The 27,033-nt window shown below is 39.0% G+C and overlaps 1 protein-coding gene across 1 annotated transcript in view; it reads left to right on the top strand.

Annotated features, from left to right (window-relative positions):
- Positions 1 to 1,102: 1,102 nt before the first annotated feature.
- The window catches only part of PLPPR4 (phospholipid phosphatase related 4), a 40,068-nt gene continuing 14,137 nt past the window's right edge, over positions 1,103 to 27,033 (top strand). The window contains exons 1-2 of the mRNA XM_045897126.3: positions 1,103 to 1,356; positions 24,268 to 24,453. Of these exons, the coding sequence (XP_045753082.1) occupies positions 1,135 to 1,356; positions 24,268 to 24,453 (408 nt within the window). The 5' untranslated portion in view covers positions 1,103 to 1,134. The remainder of the gene's footprint in view (positions 1,357 to 24,267; positions 24,454 to 27,033) is intronic.

Here is a 27,033-nt window from a genome sequence, read left to right as displayed (position 1 = left end):
ACCCAAGAAAATGAGGGCATAAGGTTGTACTGCCTGTGAAATGTGGACATTGGTGGATCAGATTGTGTCCCTGCTGCCAAAGATCTACTGGCGTGTGCTGTGGACTGAATTTCTGTGTCCCCTCAAAATTCTTAGACTGAACCCCTAACCCCCAGTGTGATGGTATTTGGAGGCTGGGGCATTTGAGAGTTCATTGTTTAGATGAGGTCATGAGGGGATTGGAATTGGAGTCAGATGCTTGAAATGGAGACCTTGAAGAGATTGGGGCACGTTATCATGGAAGTGGGTTATCTTTATTAGTATAATACAGTGTGTACAGTGTTTTATATTTGCTGGATGTTTTTCTCCTTTGTATCACTTGACTCTTCTCGGTTGTCAGAATAATCACAAAGTTGAGACCAGCCAAGCTCACTGTCAACAAGGTGAAGGAAGAAGAGGTGCCTCCTATTACAGTTAAGACTGTGATGTTGGCTTTGTTCTGGAGGTGTGATGATGCGGTTAGAACATGCCCTGGCCTTTGGGCTCAGTGAGGAAACCCACACATCTGCCTCCCTTGATGCAGGGAAGCCTCACCATTCCCAGGCAGGTGATGGTGTTTATCAGCAGGAAGGTGTTGTAGGGAGCCAGAGAGTCTCCTAGGGGCCCTCATTCCTGGAGAGCTGCCAGCTCTCAGTAAGTTCCCACCACGGCCTACTTTTCAGTATGGGATCCAAGTTTCAATTTCACGCAGGTAGAGGTCGGTGTGCATGCTGTAGGTCAGTGCGCAGGAGCTGGGCTTCTGCTCTCCAGCAATCCTTAAGTAAGAGCCTGGAGCGGCCCAGGAGGCTTTCCAGGGGGGCGTGGGTGTCTTAGCTCCTCAGCCTCGCTGCTGCAATATCCAGGGGTGCGTCCCCCCTTTTCCGATTCTTGACGTCAAGCTCCGACAGCGCGGAGCCCGGCAAGGGCGGTGGAGAGCAGAGGGAGGGTGCCAGGGAGGGGAAGCCATTGCAGCAACAGCTTGTAGGAGGGAGCTGGACGTCTCTCGGTGGAGCAAAACCGGCAGCGGGGGCCAGAGGAGGGGGAGGAAGGGGACCTGCCCGTTTAGAGAGCCGCCGGGTTGCTGCAAAGAGGGGCGGGGAGAGGCGGGGGCGCTGCATGCAACGCGCTGGCTCCAGCGGCGCCCGCGGGGAATGTGACATCAGCGGCGCCGGGCGCTTGCGGCTGGAGAAGGCAGCTCGCCTCGGCTGCGCGGTGCACACCTCGCCCGGGGGAGGACGCGGACTCGGGCAGGCGGCCGGGATGTCGGCGAAGGAGAGGCCGAAGGGCAAAGTGATCAAGGACAGCGTGACCCTCTTGCCCTGCTTTTATTTCGTGGAGGTGAGTTGGTCCAGCTCCTTGGCATAATGCAGGTCTTGCGGGCAGCTCCGGAGCGAATTCGGGTGCTGGACGGTGCCGGAGGCGCGGAGACTGTGCCGGGGCGCGCGCCGCTGCCCTACATGCCCGACCCTCCCCCTTCCCCTAGGTTTCTCCGGAGCTCCCCCGAGTGTGCCTGTGAGTGTCTGCCAGCCAGGGGTGATTATCACTGGTGGTGTCGCTGCTGGGTGGCCTGCAGGGAAGAGATACCTGTGTGAGTGAGTGTGGGGCTAGTTCCCTGGCCCTCCTGCTCTGCCGGTGTGCACAGCGTCCGTGGCCCACGGGGGCCATGATGCCAATATTTCGGGATTTGTGTTTTCAGTCCACGAGTACGTATCTAGAACTCTGTGAGCTTTTGGTAAGAATTCAACTGCATACAGCCATGCTCAGGAGGTATGAGGTCTGGGGATGTTTATAGAGCACTAGAATTACTGACTGCTTTATTAAAACACACACACACACAAGCGTTCCCCTATTATAATTACTATGGTGCTCATATCTGCTTCTAAAATTGGGTCTGCATCTCTAGGCATCAATCTATTGGCCCTTTTCCATGGCTAACAAAAATTATACATACCTGTATATATGTATGTGTATACGTATGTATATATGTATGTATAATATTTTTAAAATATGTGACACAATCTGCTTTTGCATGATTTCTACATGTACATTTATTTTGTGCTGAGCAGTATTAAGGATAAGCAATTAACATGCAGATGTAATCATAATGAACCTCTAACTTACCAAAATGCAGTATTTAAGAAAGGAACAATTTATGGGAGGGTTATAAAGATTGACAGGTACAGTGATTCCATGCACCGTGGTCCATTGCATTAGGAAGACATTTTTTGGGCAAGAGGTTTATTAAGTCAGAGGTAGAAAAGAGACACAATGGATAGGGTTAGAGAAATTAAATGGTTTTAGTCATAAAATTATGTTCTGTAATTAAAACTTGGATTGCAATAGAGAATATTAGAGTGTTGCTGAATTATAAATATCTTTCATTGGCCGTCTTTTCAGCCAAATATGGAGGTTTAGCACTTCCAAGTACAGATAGTAGATTCTGTATTTGATGAGGGTGAGGCTTATCTATATTGAGGGATAGCCATTGCCTTGAAATTTGGGCGAAAGGGACATTGTCAGATGGTTCTTGTAGAGGACAGTATATTTGCAAATTTCTCTTAGGTGTCCCAAATTCTAAAAATGGTTTCAGTTTTAAGAAAGACGTATGTGACTTGCATAAGTCTCAGAAAAATGATGGGTGACTCCTTCATCCATGACCCGTAGGAAAAGAAAGAAAAAGAAGAAAAAAAAAGAGAGGTATCCTGTTTATTTAAAGTAATTAATTGATTCATTTATTTTTGCCCTTTCTCTCTCACAAGGGATTTTGAGGTCATGGTTTAGATAATTTTGTTGAAAGATAATAGTTTCTCCAGAAAAAAATGTGGACAGCAGAAGATTCCATGATGAAAAGGGAACATAAATAGAAAGAAAATGGGATACCTGACTTTAAGCTAAATCATGTCAGGCCACTTGTCGCATTGCTAAGCCACTGTGGTTTTATACTAAAGCACTTTCATCCATGTCCGGACCCCTTATGTGTTCTAGGAGAAATCAGTTCATTTCTGGGTTCCACCTCCAGGATGGAGCACACCTGAGGTCAGCTAGAAGCTGACCACAATACGGATTGCAGCTGTATGGCTTCAGGGAAAACACTTTTATGAAAGAGGATGCAAACCAGAGAATTAAGGAGATGCCTTTGAAGAGTCTGTGTGTGCACTTTTGAAGTACCTTTCACAGGGGTACATACATATCACTTAATCTAAAATTTTATAAGCAAAAATGCCTCATAATGCATTTGAAATGTGTCTCTAGGAACAAGCATCTCACAAATGTCACTTCTTTTCCATGAGTGGAAATAGCCCCAAATCATTACATTCCCTTTGACCCATTCAAATAACCCTCTACAAATTCCTTAGCAGGGCAAGCTATAGAATAATTACTTGAAGACTATGCATGGAGTTTGAATGAGCATTAATAACATTATATCCTGGGGGTAACAGATTTCAAAGTGAGAGCCACAAAAATTGGATTGCAAATTATCTCCTTGAAACTTCAATGCATGATGAACCACTAAAGAACCTCTAGAAAATTGGAGAAGACATTAGTACACCAATTATTTAAGGGGTTGACAGGATGCACTACCAAGCTTCTTTGGAATGACTCATTTAGAAGCCAGTGAGAATGAGCTTTGTATCTCCTTTGGAGGATGAATAAATAGCAGGAATTAACATGTCAGTAAAATGCTCTAGAATAATGACACTTTGTTTTACACATAGTTTCCCAAGACCTTAGTAATTAAAATGGAAAAGTGAAACATGAGCGAATCTTCCATCACAGACCAGCCCAAAGTACGTATCTCAAGCCTTTCTCTGTTACCTCAGACAATAACTTAAGCCCCCACCTCCTCCCCAAATTCTAGAGGTGGTTCGGGTTCCAGAGCATTCCTGAAATGGACCTATTTTAATGGACAGGAAAGGAGAGAGTAACCAACGGAGTGCTATTTACAGTTTGTACAGTAATAATGACAACCATTTATGAAGCACTTAATAGATACTAGGAATAAAGCAAGCTGAATGCTTTACCTGCACCATCTCATTCAGTTTTCAAAGGTTCTCATTAAGAAAGACGCCATTATTGTCTATGTTTCAGAGAAGAAGAAACAGAAACTCATGGAAATTGAACAACTTGCCTGGGGTTTACGAAGCCGGGTCAGAGGTAGAGCCAGGTGTTGATTCAGAGCATGTGCTCCTAACCACTACCAACTGTCTCTCTCCACACACTGAAAGAATATTCACAGGGGCAAAGTTACTGCCTGTGGTCTCCCACTGGTAAACATAGGAATATATAGTTTCAAAGAAAGGCACATCGACAAAGATGACAGTTTTTTCCACAGTTTTCTTCCTCAGCTGAGTTCCTCCTCCACAGGATCCCTCTGGACATAAAGCGTTGGTGGACAGTGTCCACTCCCCATAATGACTCATTAGTTAGCTGCTAGGGTCCCCTCAACAAGTCCCCATGACCAGGTACAGAGAAAGAGTGGAGACCCTGGCAGTCCATGTGCAGAAGGTCAGAGGGCGGAGATTACATCCTTGTGGCCACTGGGTTAAGTGGTTCAGCCCCTAAAATCAAGTATTCTTGTCCCAACTCACCACCAAACTCAATGTTAAGCAAACACTAAATTAATGGATAGAATTCATTTTTCTTACATCTTTGGTTTATGCTGCCAGTTGTCTGCTGATGAAGGGGTTTATGCTTGACAGTAACTAAATATATTAATATTACATGGTGATTTGAAAAACACATGATGATTTCCAGCGGGGTACCTCGCTTTATGAACAAGTTTGTTCATTTGGTTTTGCATTGTTCAACTTCAAAGAAGCTCTCAAACAAGCATATCCAAGGCCTTATCAGGTTGAACAGAAAAGCAGGTTAAAAAGGAATGTTCCACTGAAGAAAAGGTTTCTTTTGCCTTTAAAGTTCCAAAGCACTCTCCAACTGATGGTTGTAGCACTTACGGTGGCGATTGCAGCCGGCAGCACACCTAGAATTAGTAAAAGGTCTTTCAAGCTTAATCATCCAACATTACATGTGATAAGGCTGATGGTCTGTGTGCCTAATGCATTTCTTTTATACAAGGCATCATAATGGTTGTGCCCGTGCTCAGACTCACCATTTTGTTCTCATTAGTCATCCTATTCAAAGATACGAGTTCACATCAATTCAGTAGGTAATATAAACAAATGACAAATACCTTTTAAGCCAAAAAGGTATATATTCTTAATAAATAAATGGGAAAGAGCTTTTTTTCATTTCAATGTTCTGTTTTATGACTTACACTTTTATTACTAATCTAATGTTCTTTTTATGGAGGTCGAAGAGCTGTGTTTGACCAATATGCCAGGATATTTTTATAGGATCACAGAGACAGATTGTTTGAAATTCTTGTTTTTCTACACACACACACACACACACCTGCACAAACAGGCAAGCACAAACCCAGGTTGAGTGAGAATATCATCTCTATCCGTTAAGCATCAAATAGCAGTATCTGAAGCATTGCAGATTCAGGATATTTTAAACACAACAAACTTGAAATTATACAGAAAGTTTTCACCAGTTTGAATGTCGTACTTAACAATGGCTATGTTTCAGGATTTTGTTAAGGCAGGTTAATTACTGTAGGGTTGGTAACCAGACAGTGTGTTTGAGAGTAAAAGCCCTTGTTTCTCGGTTGCCGTCCTACCTGGAGAACTTCCAAAAGCCTTTGTTTGAACACAGATACCCTGGTTAGGTGTCTGAACACCACGCCCAGACATTCTGGTGTCCTGATAAAACGTTAATCTGAATTTTGTTTTCTTCCCACTGGAAAGTGTCCACAGATTCTTAATTGTGGCAAACCTTAATTTACACAATTTCTGTTCTAGCTCATGATCTGCGTGAAAATTATATAACTCATTTGATCTTCTCACTGGGAAATGTAGCTAGCTTATTTCCTTCCACATAAACTTTGGCACCAGTAAGAAGTACAAAATCACATTTCTGCATTGCACATACCAAAATAGTACCCGAAGGCTTTTCCCTTTTCTGGATGGCATGGCGAAATAGTCTGCTCAAAGTAGTCCTGCAAACCTGCCAACAGAGATGAGCTGACAAATTTTCCTCCTCTTTTAGAGTCACAGTGCACAAAGTCCTCTGATGAAAAACCAGAAGGAAATAAAGAATAGATTCCTAAGTTTTAGAGAGACTAAATGAGGACATTTCCACAAATACCAAGTTTTGGTAAATATGCAGAACCTGCTACTAGGGAATTCTGCGCTGTTCTAGGTACCATCGCCATCCAACTGTGTGTCTGTGACCAACTCACTCATAATGTTCTGTGGTCTACTTTTCTCTAACAGAAAAAAAAAAAAAAAAAACACAACCCCAAAACATTTGGCTTTTACCAACCTTAGAGGAGATTAACAACAACAACAACAATAATGATAAATAGAAGAATCAATTTCAATTCTTTATGTGACAGACCCTATCCATACATTATCTTTAATCCTGAGAACTACCCTAGAACTAGTGTTAATATTGTGATGAGGTGATTATTATCCTTATGTTTTAAATCAGCAAACTGGAGCTCAGAGAGCTAAATGTTTGTGCGGACACACGGCAATGAAGTGAAGCAGCCAGGATCCGAATGCTGGTGCATCTCACTCTCACATCGCCATCACACTGCTCCCCATCATTCATGCTCTGCTAAATGTAACAAAGCAGTGTGATGGGGATACCCACCTCCACCATTCCCAGGCTAGCTTCATGGTGTCTGAAGGCAGGTCCTGGAAAGATGTCTGGTCAGGGCTCCTTCTGAGTTGTGGAATAAAGTTTTTCTCTTTTATTCGGCTACTGAACTTGGCTCCATTAGTGCTATCTCCTAGTCACAGGAAGAGATTTAATCGTGACCCGAAGGTGTAGATGACACGGTATCTGTCCGCCTAAAAAGGCGCTTCCTTTGGGAAGGCACAGGGCACTCATGAGTGTCCTGTGGAGACCAAAAGAGCAGCTAGGGATGGCGTGAGGAGGAGTTGGAACTGAAATAAAGCTTAGAAAAGGAGAGTATGCAGGTCTGTGGAAGAAAGAATCCCAAAGAGACAACAGAAACAGAGAGAGGCCAGGCCATAGGGGGATTAGGAGAAGATGCATGAGAAAATAGAAGGTAGGCGTGAAATGCGTGTGAGGGAATGGGGTTCCAGTCTGTGAACAAGCCATGGAGTTTCCTTTAGGCGTTTGGCTTGTCTAAGATCGCTTGTTAAATACAAATCATTGAAGGCACAATTGTCAGTGTTTATGTAAGGAATGTATTACGGGTATTACGCACAGCAGATTTCCTACCAGCATACGTATACAGCCCAGGCTATTTTTCAGGCAAACTCTCTTTTTAAAAAAAGTGAGGAAATATTGTATTACAGAATTAAGTCTAATAAAATCATGCACTCCAAGAACATCTGGTTGGGTTCCTCTATCACAGGTGAAGAAATTGTGCCTTGAAAAGGTTAACTGAGTTACCAAAAGACACACTCTGGTTAATATCAGATTGGGAATAGAACCGCCTCCTGTTCTAGTGCTCAGTCCTAATTATTACTATTTCTAGAATTCCTCATATTAGAAAATTTCCCCCTGGATTATAACACTAAAAATACAGGTCATTCTAATTGTACATTTGAGCAAATTGTGCTAGTTGTTTGAAAGTTACATCTCAAGACGTAGGGTGCACATTTCATGACATTGCATTCCGTTAGTCGACATGTTAAAGCAATTGTGAATGGATCTTCTGCTTTTCCAAATTGTTAGGCTCTTTGAAAAGCATGGTTGCTAAAGATTGTAAATTTGGAAGTGATATTTTTCTTTCTCATTGCCTAACTGCCGACTTATAATTTCACAATTGCTTCCTTTGACATGAGGTCTCTGACAGACAGGAAAAGAAAGAGAAAACATTGAAGGAATAAGAATATAATTTACATTATCAGTAACAAAATAACTGAATTTTCTATTATAATGTAATGTAACTTTTCACATCATTGTCTTTTTTGATCCTTTAAATACAACTGAGCAGTAGATACTAACTCTGTTCTACAAATGAAGTGACTAAGACTCAAAGAGGTACAAGTATATGCCTAAAACCCAAGTAGTACTATACTCCTATGTTGAGCACAAGAAAAAAAAGAAAGAAGTTTGTATTTAGACTGTGAAATGTCTATTTATGAGCATCTTAGCTTCTATGATTTCCTCTAGAATTAATTAGCTGAGAAATGTAATTCCAATAATTTCCTCATGGTCAAGTGGATTTTGGAATATGGAAGCCAAGGACAGAAATGTTAATTTTGACACAATTAATGTGGAGGTGTTTTTTAGTAATTAGACACTGAATCAATTGCCCTGTAGTTCCATTATTCTTTGGTTGTTTTCAAATCACAGAACATTTATGTTAACTCAACATAAAGGAAGATAATTGCTTCCTTATTTGCTATAACAAGATGGCTTCTGTATATTTTTCTAGAACTGGCCTTAGACCATTGAGGTATAAATTAAAGAGAAGGAGAAATATAGGTAATTAAAATCAATGTATTTAGAGGAAAAGGTAAATGAGGTATCAGTTTGTTTAGCAGACTGTTGTTTGGGAGTGGGAACCATGAAACTATGTGTGAATGTGTTGTTTACAATTTAATGTCCTCACCAAAAGCCTGGGCTATGTAATTGCCTTAGTGGTAAAACTGCTATTTTATAAAGTCTTAATCATGCTTCAGAAACCAGGCCCACGTGGACAGAGCCCAAAAGAGACCAATCTTAAGTAGTCTCCAGAAAAGGGGTGCTAAAATGAAGTACCCAGATATAATCTGTTGGTACCTTCATGACAGTTCATTTATTCACTGAATAAATATTTATTGATGGCTTATTATGTGCCTTTTAGTTAAATTAGTGGAAATAATATGGAACCATTACTGGCATTCTTCCTAGTCCATAGTAGAGTTTCAGTAAATTTTCACTGAATGGATGGAATAAAACAGCACTAATAGGCACATAAATTTGTCCTTGACTTTCTTTTTTTCAGCTAAAGGAGACGTTTTTATTTATAAAGTAAGTGCTGATGAATGTCCCATCAAATATGTTGTTCTGTCTCATGAATTATTGAACAATGGAAGATTAAATCAATCTCCAAGGTCTATATGAGTCCTCAGTTCTTATACTCATTTTATGATCTAAGGCATACCTATGGAGTTTTTGAGATTTGAGACTTCAAATCGGTGTCATTTAAACGAAGAACTAATTGTTTTAATTTTCATAGATAATACTTTTAGTTACATAAGGCACACATTCTAGCAAACTCTGGGCAAGTAACTCACTTTCTCCAAGTCTCAATTTCCATATTTGTAAAAAAGGTGCAAAAACTGTGGGCACACTTGTTTTTGTGACTCTTTGTGTACAAATTATATAATGTGGCTAGCAATTTCTAATGGAAACTGAGTGCTTAGTAAATGAGTTTTCTCTTTCCCATTTGACAACACCCACCCACCCAACCACCCCTCATCTTGTCTAAAGTTAACTTTTTATGTGGCTTTAGACTTTACTAGATTCCCCAGAAAGGAGTTTGTTTTCCTGATTTTTTTTTTGTATCACACATTTTGGTATGTTTTATAATGTGCATATAGTGATAAAGTAATCCGTTTCAATATATAAATACATATAAACCAAAGCTTATTGGACTACATGCTCATTTTTTATTGATAGAAGCACACACCACACACACACACACACACCACACTCACAAAATGGAAACCACATTTACTGAACATCTTCTATATACCTTATATGAACTCAGCAGCAGTTATCCAGTGCAAATTACATATCTTCTCATGTTTCATTTCAGACATCTATGAAATTTAAAAAAAAATTATGTTCTACAAGAAAAGATGAATCAAAGGGTAATCTAATCTTCTGGAATAAGTGACCTCACTTAGGCTATTAAGGTGAAATTCATTGGAATTTTTTTTTTTTTGAGACAGTTGGATACACCCCAAAGAATTAACAAATTTTTTGCCTCCTCTGTGATGATCTGGAGATGCTTGTATTGTAGCAACTGAGATCTGAGTGATTAAAACACAGCTCCCAACTGTAAAGCTTTGGGTTTAGATCCTGAGTCTTCTCCATGGGAAAACATAAAAAGATGGGCAATAATCTGTTGCAAACTGTATACTAGAAAGAAATGAACTTTTGAAACTTTTCTACCCTGGGTTTCTACTTCCAGTTGAATGTTATACATACATGAAGAAATTTATTCAATGATACTAGATTCTTTGATATTTAAGTTTCATGCATATATAGTTATTTCATGGACAATATTGGTTCTAGTGACTTTTAGATAATTAGACCAGGAGATAATTCAGATAATTAATTTTTTTCATTTTTTTAAAACTCCAACCTCTAGAGCGATAGAAATAGCAGGGAAAAGATAATAGGCTCTCATAAATTTGTGTTGCATTAAAGTCACATTGGTCAAGAAATCTGTCAGTTAATGGAAATAGGGAGATAGAGACTGTACTGAGCCTCAGCTTTAGTTGTAGCCTTGGCCTCAGTCTTCTCTGCCTGATTCCAAAGGCTAGTGGTCCTTTTAGTCCAGTTCAGAAACAAGGGAAGAAATCGCTAAGACTTCATCACTCAGATAAGTGTTCCAACATGTCCAAGAAGGGCCAAGTGCAGCACCTCCCAGAAGATGCCTGCTCTCTGGGGCTATAAAATAACTTTACGGACTCTTCATTCCAAAACTCCCAACCCACCTGTCCCTTCTTCCATCACTACTCTTGCATTTTAAGATTGCAGAGGTCAACACAACAGAGGAGAGGAGAGATGGGTAATAGGAGATGACCGCAAGAAGCACAAATACCTTAGTGAGCTGTGTTTCAGTCTCACATCCTCTCCTGTGTTGTTTCTTCATTTTCCAGGCCGTATTAAAAACCATAATGAGGACAACAACTTCTAATCTAGACAGAGGCAGTTAAGCATAACAAAGGAGCAGACACTGAGCTTGGGCAGTGAGGCAGGGACCTCCCCTTCTTCAACAGCAAAATAGGGCTGCTTAGCTACACAGACCAGATGGTTGGGTTGCCAAAATCAGAGGCTGCTCAAATCTTGGCATATGTGCAGAGGCTAACCAAATCTCGGATGGATGGTTACTTCTTGAAATGAGTAGAGAGGTTGCTTAAAAATGTCATCAGCCACAACACTGCTTAATGGTCCCTCCAGCTCAGAGACATCCATCCTACTGGGCCACCTTCCAAAGATACGTGCATGGCACCAGGTAAAACTCTAGTAAGTCTGCCAAATGGCGCACGCGTGTGCGCGCGCACACACACACACACACACATGATCTCATTTACTCTTTCGACTTTTGGTTCAAACTACTTACTTTCCCAAGTTTTTGTGTTGGTCAAGCAATCCAGCAGTAATTAGATTTATTCATTTAAAACTTGAGTAATAAAATGTGCCTCTTTGCCAGATGTACTTGTATGCCACATTACATTGTATTTGGTGTGTATATTTATTCATCTGACTTTTTGATGCATGTCAAACTGAAACACATGATACAATTATACTTAATTTAATCACAGCCTTAGAATGTTGGAAAGTAAAAGTTATTAATGTCCTGTCCCACATTAATATTCCACCTTCAGTATTCCTTTTATATTCATTGATGTCTTTCACAGATACATTCAAGTAAATAAAATCCTTAGCAGCCTTGGAAAATCTTTAATCTTGAAGGTGGGCTCATAATATGCATTTAAGTATGCATCTAAGTACATAGGAGACAAGCTTGAAGGAGACAGTGGCTCTTGAGACATTGTTAAGTTCTTATCTAAAAAAATAGATTAAAAATCCCTTTGTTGGATAATTGATAGGTCAAATAAAATAGATCAGCCACAAAGTATACACTCAATAAATGTTATGATTTAAATCAATTAATTATTACATAATAAAAAATATAAACTTTTATAGTGCTTACATAAAATAGTTTAATGATAAATTTGGTACCTGAATTTAGTGAACAACTCAAAAATTTTTCAAAAGATTGATGTCTCTAATTCAATAATTTCTGTGTTTATAACATAAAATTATATGTCACTTTAGATCTCAAAATCATAATTTTGGTTTTGTTATTCCATATTTCAAAATTTTAGTAATTTTCAGTTACATTTCATTTCCCTGACATTGCCTGACAATATTTATTTATTTTTCTTTTACTCCTATGTTGTTTCATATTAGGAAATATGTATTGGACCCCAAAGGTACTATGTATTTCCTTTGTAAGACCATTCAGGTGAAAATATATATGTTTTCTCTACATGAATAAAATAATCCAAATAATAGTGAAAATAATCCAACTAATAGTAAAATCCATTTAATCTAAGTATATTAAAATTTTAAATTTTTAGGGGATATCAAAAATACATGCATAATACCAATCATAGCAGAAATTGTAGGGAGGCATCCATGGTATATAAAGATAAAATGTACTTTATATTAGTTTACTTCTGCTATTTCTCAATGTCTTTGTGAAGGCAAAGGTCAGAGGTGGAAGTTTTAGCAAAAGGCAGTAAGTATAATGATCACGAACGTGAACTCAGGCGTTGGGCTTCTTAGAGTTTATAATCTAGCTAACCAGCTGTATAATCTTGCACAGATCATGTCATATGTCTATGCCTCAGTTCTCTCATCTGTGGGGATAATAATAGTACCTAATAATAGTAAGAGGTTTTGCAAAGATTGCATGAGTTCAGAAATGTAAACTTCTTTAAAAGGCACCTGGAAAATATTAGTAGCATTAAATTGCTACTTGTACCCATATTTTTAAAAGTCGGGTATATGTTCTAAGGGAAAAGAAATTACAACTCTAGAAAGATTTAAAAGCAATTACTTTTAACAATTGAGGTACAGGTCCCCAGCCTCAGGTCCTAGTGTCTAATTTGGTTTAAAGAACAAAATGCTTTCCAAGTCAATGCATATACCTCATTGTCTAATTATGTAAGAGGAGCAAATCTTCAAAACCTGAGGTTAAAACTGGTGATTACAAAGCTTACTATCCCAAGCCTAATGCTGGGTCAGTATTCAGATAATAAAGGACATGTATTATTACTTTAAACTTTACTGTTTGATCATTGAATGATTCTAATTAATGTTTTTAGAGCTATGAAGGTGTACTTTATATTTGGATATAAAGACATAGAACAGAGCTTTCTCATTAAACCTAACATATATATTAGGTCTGGTTGCTCATCCCTATTAACTACCATTGCTATTTGAGGGACTTAGTTTGAGTTTCTTGTGTTCTTCAATGCTTAAAAAAAAATCGTTATTCGAATTCTAGAAATTTACAATAGGAGCATGTTCTGTGAGAGAAGTAGGCAAGGATCTTTTAACATGGGTATTTTTCTTTTATCATATTAACCACACGGCAAGAATTGTGTAAACCACTTAACATCTCTGCTAGAGCCATCCATCCATGTATGTATTTATTCAACACTGAGGCTACTGAGTATGTCCTTCTCTATGCTAGGCCCTGGGGACAGAGAAGTGAGTAAGACCATTTCTCTGTTCTCAAGGGTCGTATCACTGGGTAAAAGAGAAAAGTGGAGGAACAACTGCCATCCCATATGACAATCCCTATGCCAGAGGCATTCCTCGGTCTGTCTCTGTGCAGTTAGAGAAAGCAGTGCAGGGCACCTGGGTGGCTCAGTCGTTAAGCGTCTGCCTTCGGCTCAGGTCATGATCCCAGGGTCCTGGGATCGAGTCCCACATCGGGCTCCCTCCTCGGGAGGAAGCCTGCTTCTCCCTCTCCCACTCCCCCTGCTTGTGTTCCTGCTCTCGCTATCTCTGTCTCTGTCAAATAAATAAATAAAATCTTCAAAAAAAAAAAGAAAGAAAGAAAGAAAGCAGTGCAGAGGAAACAATGAGAACAGGAAAGCGTCTGGAGCTTTAAAGGTGCCCAATCCCTGGTATTTTATACTAGAAGTTATTTACGAGGGAAAACACAAGTGAAGATAAGAGCAGAAAACATCCAAGATATAATTAAGGGTTCTTAAGATATTACCAAAAAACCATTAAAATTCCATTGGAGAAACCGCACGGGGAAGAGCTTTAAGACCTTGGACTATCAGATGATCAAGGGTGTGATTTGAAAGTGCCTAGCACTTTTCACTCTTGGTGCCACTGTTGACACCCCACCGCACACATGGCCATCTCTCGCCTCTGTCCTTACGCGGCATTTCCACGGAAGCCTGGGGTTCTTCTTTCCTGAAAAGCACCGGACTAATGCCAGATGGTGGCATGTGCCAGAGCGGCCGCAGGGTGGAATGAGGCTCGTGCTTCTGGGAGTTGAACGGATACAGCTCCCCACTCTGGCTTGGTACTTAGAAGCCAGGCAAGCTGTTTAACGGAGCTGGAGCAGGGTCTTTTCTCAAAATGTATCTTACAGTTCCCAAAGAGGTCATGATGCTTACATGAAAACCTAATAAAAGCGCTTTTCTTTTTAGATATGAATTGCTGCTCGATAAATTCTACTTTCTTTTGTTTTTATTTTTGTTTATTTTATTTATTTATTTATTTATTTGACAGAGAGAAACACAGCGAGAGAGGGAACACGAGCAGCGGGGAGTGGGAGAGGGAGAAGCAGGCTTCCCGTGGAGCAGGGAGCCCTACCGGGGGATCGATCCCAGGACCCTGGGATCATGACCTGAGCCAAAGGCAGACGCTTAACGACTGAGCCACCCAGGCGCCCCAATAAATTCTACTTTCAGTAACTGAAAGTTAACTGAGCTGTAGAAAAGATAGGTAGTAGATTTGAGCACAAGAAGCAATTTTCATGGAGCGCCTGGGTGGCTCAGTTGTTAAGCGTCTGCCTTTGGCTCAGGTCATGATCCCGGAGTCCCAGTTTCAAGCCCCACATCGAGCTCTCTGCTCGGCAGGGAGCCTGCTTCTGCCTCTGCCTGCTGCTCCCCCTGCTTGACTCTCTGTCTGTCAAATAAATAAATAAATTTTTTTTTAAAAAAAAGAACCAATGTTCATGTTTGGGAGCTAAAGAGGTAGAGAAACTGTTTAAGAGTGAAAAAGGGGGTGACTTTTTTTAAATGGCACACATTTCCGGCAACACCCTCTTTCCCTGTGGCAATCAGCCTTTGTAACAATGTTGAGGGGACAGTAGGTTGAGAGCCATGAGCAAAGAAGTTGACAGCATGTTTCCTGAACTTAGGCACCTGGGTAGGAATCTGGGTGCTCCCACTCATCAGCTTTGTGACCCCTGGACAATTTATGTAACCGCCATCTGCCTCAGTATTCTCATCTGTAAATTGGGAATACCAGTAGATACTTTATAAGGTATGGACTGAATGCAACAATCTGTTATAGAACTTAATACAGTATCTGGCACCCACATCCCCAAAACATAGGCTATGGGATTGTTAAGAAATCGTTCATATTTTCTGTTTATTTAATGGTAATGTCCTATTTTCTTTTGATTGAATTTGGTGAACATTTACTGAACACCTAAAACATTCAGAGCACTGTGTGAAATACACAGGTCTCAATTTTAAGTACTTAATCTTAAGACGAAGGTTGACAATATGCAAAAAACTATCGTCCAAAGCAAACAGGTCCTACAATAAAATATATATGGAGTACAGGAGTCAGAGTCTTCCGTTCTGAATGTAAAGCATGGAGAAGTTTTCAGGGAGAAAAAATCATGTCATCTTGACCTTTATGAGGACAATTTTTATGGGACACAAATGTGAAAATGTAATGTCAAACAGAGACTAGAACATGTCTTTTGAGACGTAAGTATAATGGCTGTTTGTGAGTTGGGACAGTGGAAAGTAGGTATGGAACAAAATTAAACAGCAGACTAGGCTATAATATAAAAGGTCATGAGCGTCATTCTAAAAAATTGGCACTTTATTCAGTTATTGGTGGGGCACTCTTAAAGAAAACTCAGCCTAGAAGTAATGTGGAGGATGAAATGAATCACGCAGAGGACAGAGGTAGAAGACCTAATACATTATAGAGGGTAGAGACCGTGTAAAAGAAATGAGTGGAATGTCTTTGAAATCATGCCAGCACATGGAGAATTCTAGAACCATATGGCAATGTAAGCAGCCCCCCATTTCACTGAGAACAGATGAGGTCCAGAAAGGTTAAGCAACTTGCCCCAAATTCTAGAAGCTAGTGAAATAAAGGAAGGGAGAAAGTGGCTTCTCCTGGCTCTGAGGCTGACATTAGTTTCCTTCTATCACACTGTCCCGTTTGAATTTGTATCTATGCATGCCATTTAAACCACAGCCAGTTTATTTGTGAAAACTAATTTAGATACCTAGACCTTGAATGGTGTTACATACAGACTCATTCTTGACCTTTTCCTTCCCTTAACAACACTACACATGTCAGTGCGTTTTTTATAACCCGTATTTTTGAGATTCATTGTAGTTCATCTAAATATGCTGCAATTAAGATAGTGTTATAAACTATAAAGCCCTATACTATATTATAGTATATATTTTTAGTTATTATAATTACCAGTATCTTAAGGAAACATTACGAGAAATGTCATTAAATATTGCACTGTAAGAAGTGGAAAATTCTATCATCACTATGTTCACCTATGACAACCTCCTTTGTGGCACAAGTTTTAGTAAAATTACTTTTTTTTTTTAAGATTTTATTTATTTATTTGACAGAGAGAGACACAGTGAGGGAGGGAACACAAGCAGGGGGAGTGGGAGAGGGAGAAGCAGGCTTTCCGCTGAGCAGGGAGCCCGATGCGGGGCTGGATCCCAGGACCCTGGGATCATGACCTGAGCCGAAGGCAGACTCTTAACGACTGAGCCACCCAGGTGCCCTAGTAAAATTACTTTGATCTGCTAATATTTCTCCCAGTTTCAACTTGATTTCAATATATTGTATTAATGTTTTAAATTTCACATTTTATATGATTTGGGAATACTTTATCAGAATTGGTTCCCAGCCTCCCATTTAAACTTTGTTATTCACAAAAAAAATTAAATTAAATTAAATTTGTTACTACATTTAAAAATGTTTCTTTTCTTATAGATTACCTCTTGCATATGAGTGGTAAGAATCTACACAATTACATTCTTTGACTTCTTGTGCCATTATTTGTAGTAAAAGCAAAGTAATTTCGTTCTGAAATTTCTTGTGCAAGTGTTCACAAGCCAGTGTGATGTTGTTTAAATCATCCTGTATCAATCATGTGCAGCTTTTCACTAGCAGCCTTGGTCCCGATTGGCATCTTACTCTTCTTCTTTTTTTTTTTTTTTTTTAATTATTTATTTATTTATTTATTTGAGAGAGGGAGAGAGAGACAGAGAAACAGCATGAGAGGGGATAGGGTCAGAGGGAGAAGCAGGCTCCCCGCTGAGCCGGGAGCCCGATGTGGGACTCGATCCCGGGACTCCGGGATCATGACCTGAGCCGAAGGCAGTCGCTTAACCAACTGAGCCACCCAGGCGCCCCGGCATCTTACTCTTCTGACAGCTACATTTTGATACCTAAGAGGCATCTCAACTTTCCTATTTCCAGAACAGAACCTTAGATTTCTCCTACTCAAGCTTCTCCCAACCTTCCCTCTTCCAATAAATGATGTCTCTGACCTGATTGCTCAAGCCTTGGATCCTCGAAATCAGCCTTGATTCTTTCTCCTTCAGGGACCAGACTATCAATAAGTCCTGTCATTTCTGTCTCCAAAATCGTATCTGGATCTGGCAACTTCTCTACATCTCCAGTACTGCACCTGTGATCGTCTTGCTGCCATGGATGCCGCACATCCACTAGTATGGAAGCTCCTTGGATGCGGAGAGTTTTCTGTTGTTGACCAAGGTCTTCCTCACTCGCAGAGAAGTGTCAGGTGCACACTACATAGTAGGCAGTAAGTTTTTGCTGAGTTTTGAGGAGCCTTCTAAATTTTCACTCTGCTTCTACTTTTGACTCCCCACAATTCATCCTCAACCCAACAGCCAGAGTGATGTCTGTAAAATATATTTCAAGTCATATTATACCTCTGCTTAAATTCTCCAGAGGGTTTCCAAACGTACTTTGCATAAAATATTAACTCCGGCCACAGCCTTCAATTCTCTGCAAAGCTTGGCCCCAAATCCACCTTTCTGACTTCTTCTGTCACTTCTCCCTTTTGAGTCTGCCTTTTACCTGGTTTTTAGATGGTTAGTTCTTTCTTGCCCCGTGAAGTGACACCTACTTAGGTAGGCCTTTCCTGATCTAAAAGAACAATCCAAGCGCTCAGTTACCACAGCCTTCTCTTTTATCTTCTTTAGAGTCTATGTTCTTTCTCATATTATAATTTTTAAATTGTTATCTGCCTTCCTCAGCGAGAATGAAATCTTCATGAGAACAAGGACTTTGGTTTATTCCATCTATATTCCCAGGCCTAAAGCTAGCTGGCTCTCAGGAGATATTTGTTGAATAAATAAATAAAGGAGTATTAATATTATATACATTAATTGGCTCTTTGCGACTATGTTCCCACCAGTTTAAGAGGATTTCATAAGACTCTACATTCATGATGGCCATGAAAAAGGAAAAGAATGGAACTGACCTCTATTACTCTAGGCCAAGAGCAAAGTAGACGCTCCCAAATGAGAAGGAAAGCTTGTTTTTATTATCAACATGCTAAAAGCAAGTAAGTTATCTGACCTAGATAAAATGTCATGATAGATTCCATAAAATGTTTTGCTAAAATTGATACATACCGTCGATTTGTTTTTTTTAAATAGGCCTCAAAAAATCAATATTATCTAGCAAATGTAATCTTTTGAATCGCATTTCTTTTGTTTGCCTTGTCCTCTAAAACTGTTGTAATCATCTCTTAAAGATTGCTTCTATTATTTTTACTCACAAGTTCCTTAGCAGATGGTAATTATAAGAATCAATCTCTTTTTTTAAAAAAGAAAAAAAATTTTCCTAATCTTCAGGTAATTTCCCTCCTCTGTATCGTTGCATAAAAATAGCAAGTTCATACTTTTTTCTTGGCTACAAAATAACTAGAGAATAAAATTCCTAATGCCTGCCTATATGGATCTTTTAAAATCTCTTTTAAAATCTCGTTTTAAATGCAATCGAAAGATGTCTGTGCAATTTTATTTTGTATATATATCAATTCTATATTTGTACCCAAATTAGTATATACCATCTGTTAAAATTCTTCCATTTGTTGATGAGTATTTCAAAAGATGAAAGATACCTCTGAAGATAAGTGTGTTAGAAGGAAGCATTGTAATTTAATTTATTATGTTATCTGGTAGTAAAATACAATATAGGACAACAATGTATAAAATTACTTTTTCCTCAAATATTATAAATATTTTGTTCAAATCACTATTCCTTTTTTTTTAAGATATTTATTTATTGGGGCGCCTGGGTTACTCAGATGGTTAGGCGTCTGCCTTCGGCTCGGGTCATGATCCTGGGGTCCTGGGATCGAGCCCCACATCGGGCTCCTGGCTCAGCGGGGAGCCTGCTTCTCCCTCTCCCTCTTCCTCTTTCCCTGCTCATGCTTTCTCTCTCTCTCTCTCTCTCTGTATCTCTGTGTCTCAAATGAATAAATAATAAAAAAAATCTTAAAAAAAAGATATTTATTTATTTGTCAGAGAGAGAGCACAAGCAGGGGGAGCAGTGGGAGAGAGAGAAGCAGGCTCCCCGCCGAGCAAGGAGCCGGATTCAGGACTTGATCCCAGGACCCTAGGATCATGACCCGAGCCAAAGGCAGATGCTTAACCGCCTGATCCACCCAGGCATCCCCAAATCACTATTTCTTAAAAACAAACTGAAGTAGAATGCAAAGGATAAAAGATTTTTTAAAAATCCAGAGAAACCAACACCAAAAGGAAGAAAAATATGGCCATTATTTTGAAAACAGATGAGGGTCTTGAACCATGTTTCTATAGAACTGTAAAAGCTATTAATACATGGGTAGAAAACTGGTGTCACTGGGAAAATCTTGAAAGCAGGCTGATGTCTGAAATGATTAAGGTGCATAACATTACTGAAGGAAATTATTTTCACTCAAAAAATTAATTTATTATATTCATATATATGCATATATTTTGGAAGTCACTCTGATGTATAATATTAGTGGAAGTGTAGAAATGAGTAAGATTAGGCCCCCACTTTAAGGAGATTTTCATTTGGGAAGCAGAGCAAAGGCTCCAGCTAACTTATAGCAGATAACTATAATAAAGAACAGCATATAAAAATTTCCTAAAAAGAGGGGCCCAGGGGTGACTCAGTCCGTTAAGCGTCTGCCTTCAGCGCAGGTCATGATCTCAGGGTCCTGGGATTGAGCCCTGCGTCGTTGGGCTCCCTGGTCAGCAGGGAGCTTGCTTCTCCCTCTCCCTCTGCACATCCCCACTTGGTTGTACTCTTATCTTTCTCTCGCTTGCACATGCTCTCTCTCTCAAATAAAAAAAAAAAAAAATTCCTAAAAAGAAGTGCTAGGGAATTAAGAGTGAGGAAATTACTCTCAAAAAGGATTACCATATAAATAATTATGAAAAAGGGGACATTTGACAAGTATAGTATTATTAATAGTTACAACAACAACAACAACAATAATAATAATAATAATAACATTTATAAGCTATTCTTCATTCTAGGTATTGTTGGAAATTACTTGCAATAGTTCATTTAATCCTTTCAACTGCCTGTGATGATAGGTACATACTGTCAATGTACCTATTTCATAGATAAGAAGACAAGATTTAAGGAAAACATTTCCAAGGTCACACTGATGGTAGTGAGTGGAAGAGCTGATATTAGGACCTCCCTTGAAAACTATATGACCCCACTGGTTGAACTACAGTATGTTGAATTCAGAGTGTCCCTCCCTGTTTACACATACACATGTACCTACATGTAAATACATAGACACACGTACAATATAGGAATAGAACTTTCATTTCACGGCTGCATCTTCACTGGTACAGTTAAGCAGATTCTAAAGTAATCATCCACAAAATTCAATGGCAAATAATGTCTTTACTAAGGAAGATTTGCTTAATTTTCAGATTGGTCATGTTGATTAAATTTTGTTCACCTTTCTGCAGAAGACATCAAACTCACTTTACTGGAGCATTAGTATCTTAAACTGAGATGATCAAATGTCATTTCCGTGGGCATCAAGGGTCTCGGATATGACTCCCATTTACAAAATATCTTTCTAAGACCTAAAATATGAACTAAAGGCATGGGAAAGAGGAAAGAAGATGGGTCATCAAATCTGGTTTAAATGAAATACTTATCAAAAACTAATGATGTAATGTATGGTGATTAACATAACATAATAAAAAAAAGTGAAATACTTAACATTCACATTAATGGAGGGAAAACTTTTACTGACTTTATGGAGACAGTACTTTTACGATAATGTCTGTTTATGCTAAAGTGATACATTATTTTTATCTAAAGGTTTGCAAATAGAAGCCCTTAGTTAAACAGAACTTTAAGCTAAACAGCACCCCCCCATTAATTGATGCTAGTTGTATTTCCTTACCCTAAAACTCTAATCCTATTTTTGAAGGAAAAAAAAGGCATAGAATAGTGGTTAATAAATAAGACTTTGGAGCTACAATTCATGGGCTCAAAATCTACCTCTGCCACTTACTAGAGGAGACTGGGCTTATCCACCTGCAAAACAAGGATAATAATAGCACCTATGTGCATATCATAATTAAAAGTCTTAAGTTAAATGAGTTAAAAATGAATTAATAAAATTATTTAAGGTTTCTAAGATAGAAAACTGATGGCACATAATAAGGGCTATATGCATTATTTGTTAAATTAAAAGTAAAATATATTTAAGTGGATTTGAGTGAAAAATCTCAAACACGCACATGCAGCATGAAGTGGTGCCTTACTGGTTGAGACCGAAAGCTCCTAGTTGTGTATTACAGGAGAGAGGGGTGGTGGGGAGAAATGATCAGATATTTGGAGTGATCAAATGATCATGGGTTCTAATGAGAGAAATGTGAGTGTTTTGATGTACTTTTTGTTCTATTGAAAAACATCAATCTGAAAAACAGGAGGACAATGCCAGATTAATCTCTATACATAATTAGTTTTTCTAATAAACCTAATTCTCACCTCATTATAAAAAGACCCTTGGGAATAGAAGGTATAATGCTGTTTTGTAAATTTATTTTTTTAACTGAACAACCAGATATCACGGATGGTCAATAATGTCTTCATCAAAAATCTGCTCTGTTTAGTCAACTAAATCTTGTATCCTCTAAAAGTAACAAAGCCTTAAGCTAAACAATTCTTAATATATGTGTGATTTAATCTGAATTTTCAAATTCTGAAAGGTCTACCATCAATGTATATGCAGTATTTTCTCTTAAGTTGAGAGTAGGTGTCTCATTATCTTATGATCCTTGCTGGCCAAGCCCATGTCCTGTTCAACCATATTATAGCTAGCATCCACATGGTACCTGACATATTGTAGGTTGAGTGAATAAATAATTGAATCCATAATACAAAGTCTCAAAGGTAAATGTGTAATTTAGGTTTAACCAGACAAACTAAAGGACGTCCAGTGAAATTACAATTTCAGATAAACCGTAAATAATTTTTAGCATAAGTAACCTCCAAATAACTGCATGGGACATACTTATACTAATAATTGCTCATTGCTTACCTGAAATTATAATCTCACTGGGTGACCTGTATTTTCATTGCTAAATCTGATAACTCTAGTCTAGTTATTAACTTACTCAATCAGTCATTTATCAACAAGTATTTATTGCAGTATTAAATTATTAAAAGATGTACTACATGCCCACCATGTGCCAGGAACAATTCTATACCCTGACTCAGCAATAAATAAATATCACTGGCAGACTCTCACTTCATGGAGCATGTATTTCAGTGGGAGACGGAGAAAGGGTGATGAAAAATAAACAGGTGAAGTATTAAACTGACAAGGTAATTTTGGTTAATGATCGATGCCATGAAGAAAATCAAGCAAGATGATAAGGGCTGAGAGGGAAGGATGGATCAAGGGCTACCTTTGTGTGTGTGTGTGTGTGAGGGGAAAAAAAGCCTTTATTGATAAATAGTTTACAATGAACTAAATGGAGTGACGGTTTATTGGGGAATAAAAGCTCAGGCAGGATCTCCATGTCTCCACCCCAGCTCTAGTTTTCAGCCTCTGCCTTCCTACTGGTCAGTTTGGATGATGAGGCATTGGTGGGCATGCCCAGCCTCCTCAAGCCCTTGGGGGCCTCTGTCTTCCTGACCAGGGGTTCACGCACCATCTTAGACTCGCCACCCCTAGGAGGAACAGTGGCCTTGGCTTTGGGCCTCTCCTTGGCCACATGGTCAACAACTTCTTTAGGGCAACTGTCTTCTTTGTTTTGGCTGGAAAAGCAGCACCATTCTTGCCCTTGGGGATCATGGATTTTGAACTCTGACTCCCAGCTTTTGTTTTCCTGTGGGCCTCACCATCTTGTCTAGTCCTTCTGCCTTTGACCTTTGACTTCCCACTAGGCCCGGTGGCACTGGGAAGGGCCCATGTTGCCTTGTCTGGTTGTTGGGAGACCTGATGACAGGAAGTCATCATTAAATGATGAGAAGAAGCCAGTTTATACAAAGAGCCAGAGGAAGAGCACAAAAAGAAGAAGAAACGGCAAATGCAAAGGATACTAAGTAGAAATGAATGTGACTGTTTAGGAAAAGTGTGGAAACCAATTAGATGATAGTGGGAAGGAGGCTGGGGAGTTGTATAAACACTGTACAAGAAGATGTAAGAAACTGAAACAAGAGCCAGTTCATGCAGAAATTTATACTCCATGATGTGACATTTGGATATTATTCAGGTAGAATGGAAAGCACTATAGTGGTTAAGATAGGGAGGGATATGATCAAAAATATTTTCCAAAGACCCCTTGGTTTGCTGGGTGGAAAAAGGATAGGTGGGGTGGGGAGAGAAGACTTGAAAGTACAACACCAGTTAGGAGGTGATCTGAGAGCAAAGGTGAGGGACAAGACATGGGCTCATAGCAGGCTGGTGACAGAGGTAGGTGAATTAGATGTTCTGAAAGCAGAAACCATAGCATTTATGAAAGGTTTTAAGTCTGAGATTGGAAGAGAGTGGTGAGAGAAGGGGAAATAGCCATTTGTTTCCTCTTAAAGACGCACTGGTCCTATGTGTGAGCCGTGCACCATAATGAATTGCTCTTCTATGTCCTTCCTTCTCAGTTGCCTATATTGGCATCATCAGTGGTTAGCCTGTATTTCCTTGAACTCACGGATGTCTTCAAACCTGTGCACTCTGGATTTAGCTGCTATGACCGGAGTCTTAGCATGCCGTATATTGAGCCAACCCAGGAGGCAATTCCATTCCTCATGTTGCTGAGCTTGGCTTTTGCTGGACCTGCAATTACGGTAAGAATTGCCCCCAAATTATGTTTGCCAGTCCCCAAAAAACTAAGAATGACCACAAGTGTGTAACAAATGGGTTAAAAACAAACAAAAAGTGAACTCGACATCTTGGAACAGATCATGTCTTTGAGATATTTTGAAAATGTCATGTGACTTAATAGTTGAAAATTACTGGCATTAAAAGTTAAGATTGTATAATTGCAAAATTGATGGGTCTCTAATGTTCAGTTTTACAAAATCATTCTAAAAAAATGTTTGTAACTGCATAATTCCCCTTGAATAGCTAGTATGATATTTCTGATATACTTCCTAATTAATGTGTTGATATGGTATCTGCAGTCTGGAAAGCTGGAAGGGAAAAACAAATTAATTATATAGCCAAGAACTTTCTTCTCAAAAAGCATGTTGATATCATTTACAGTTTCATTTTGTACTGGATTAGCATTTTTTATTGATTATGAGCACTGAGCACCAACAGTTATAAGGTAAAAAGAGCACAACTCACATTCCTGGCACGTTGGTTCACGCATGCGTGCACACACAAAAATAAAATAGATGCAAAACAGGCATTTGTATTTTTAAATATATACTATAAAGAAATGCCCTAACCTACTGGAGTTGAATTTAAAACATAGTTATTTTTAGTTTGCTAACTTACACATTATGAATAAACACATTTTCATTAATCCATTAATAGTAAGACTGGACAAGCCTTTCCACCATCTCTTCTGCTCCCAGAATCCCACATAAGGGACAAGAAACATATTTCAAGGTTAATAATATTTATTTCTACCAGTAGGAGCTCTTAGTTCGCTTTTATCATGCTCATGAATGTCAGAGGAAGTGGTTATTAAATGAAAAGCTGTATTTGAATGGAGTTTTTACAAGATTCCCTAATGAATCGGCCAATTCTGGTTCAGCACATCAGCAATTTTAGAAAAGTCTATACATAAGCCTTCCAAAGTTTATACTTTTATGTAGCTATGAATTTGTTTTTTCAAAATTTCCCCTGCATTAAATAATTACAGCGTATGTTTACACTCTAAATAAATCATACAAAATATTTTCAGGAGGTAAAATAGAACTTAATATTCCATACAACTTTATCATACTTAAAAGGTCTCAAAATCCTTTGTAAATTAATGAGTTATTTGAACTCCAGTTAACTCCAGGGTGATTGGAACTATTAATGATGTGCTTGGAAATAGCTGAGACTCTAATAAAAGATATTTAAAGTGCAGTGTTGCTCAGAATAACAGCATTTTCCTGTCATTTCTCTAATGACTTATTAAAAAACCCATATCACCAGTCATTTGACAAGAGCAAAAAGAGTGTATGCTTTAAACTGTTACACCAGAAAGCATTTCTCCTAGTTGGGGTGTAACCCCCAAATTGATTGTAATAGAATACTTGAAATAAAATAAATAAAATTCTGTACAAATGTTCATGTTGAACATGTTGTGTTATTTAACACAAGACTATGTTTGATATTTAATCATTTAAATAATTTGTTTTTTATATGTCCAGAAGCCTTTCTTCCCTAGGGTATTTTATTAAGTTGTTAGGAAAGCAAGTCTAATTGTGGCACTTGTTGCTGACACCGTTTACCTCACATCAGTCCCTTTGCTGACACTGTTACACATCCTGGGGACAATGACCTTGGTCTCATCGCTGTGTTCCTGCATCTGTGAATCCTTCATTTCCTTAATAAATTCTCAATATGCCAGTTAGGGATGTTTTCCGGGGCTTCCAGGCCAAAGCTTGCTTTCTTGAGCCTTGAGAAATGACGGGGCAAATCTGCCATGGCTACCTCTCACCAAGTTGGACCTCAGGAGCTCAGTGCCAATTCCTCCTACAAAGGGCCCACGAAATCTCGGGGTCTCCACAGGGCCCCCATAGTGGCTGCATGCCTCTTAATAGAACAAGAGGCAGACTAGGGAAATATTTATATTCTGGGGTCCCTAAGTTCCTCCATATCACTTAGAGCTCCACAATACTCCAGGAAGTCAGTGGTTCTTCTCTTCCACAATGGGTTCGTAGCTCTGGATAACCAACTCAGTGGTAAAACAAATCTTGATTTTGCTCACATCAAATACTGCTTTCACACCTTTCTCTCCAAACATGTATCATACTTCTTCTAGATTTCTTTCCAATTTCATTTTCTCCTCTATCTTTAAGGACTTCTCCCAAAACATTCATTTTCTCAACATTGGTCTTATGGGGTCTATAGTCTTCTTGTTCCAGATCCATAATTCTGTCTCTAATCTTACTACATAGTTACTACTCTAATCTCCTTCTCCTCTGTTCCTGAAGGTGAAAAATAACAAGTAGACTCTAATTGCCAACTTTCAAGGTTGCTGTTTTCTTTTTATCTATATGGTAGCATAAACCTGTTACAAAATGGGGTGGTGACGGAGGAGGGGAAACAAGAGGAATCCTTCCTTTGGAACGGGTTTTTAAAGCCCAGTTCTGATGGACATTAATGAGGGCACTTGATGTAATGAGCACTGGGTGTTATATGCAACTGACGAATCACTAAATTCTACCCCTGAAACTAATGATATACTGTATGTTAAGTAAATT

This window comes from Mirounga angustirostris, unplaced genomic scaffold (assembly GCF_029215605.1).
Source record: "Mirounga angustirostris isolate CCGP_5_RB_7025 unplaced genomic scaffold, mMirAng1.0.hap1 SCAF_4, whole genome shotgun sequence".
Taxonomy (NCBI): domain Eukaryota; kingdom Metazoa; phylum Chordata; class Mammalia; order Carnivora; family Phocidae; genus Mirounga; species Mirounga angustirostris.
Note: the sequence above shows the minus strand (reverse complement) of the source record. Positions and strands in the feature narration are given on the sequence as shown.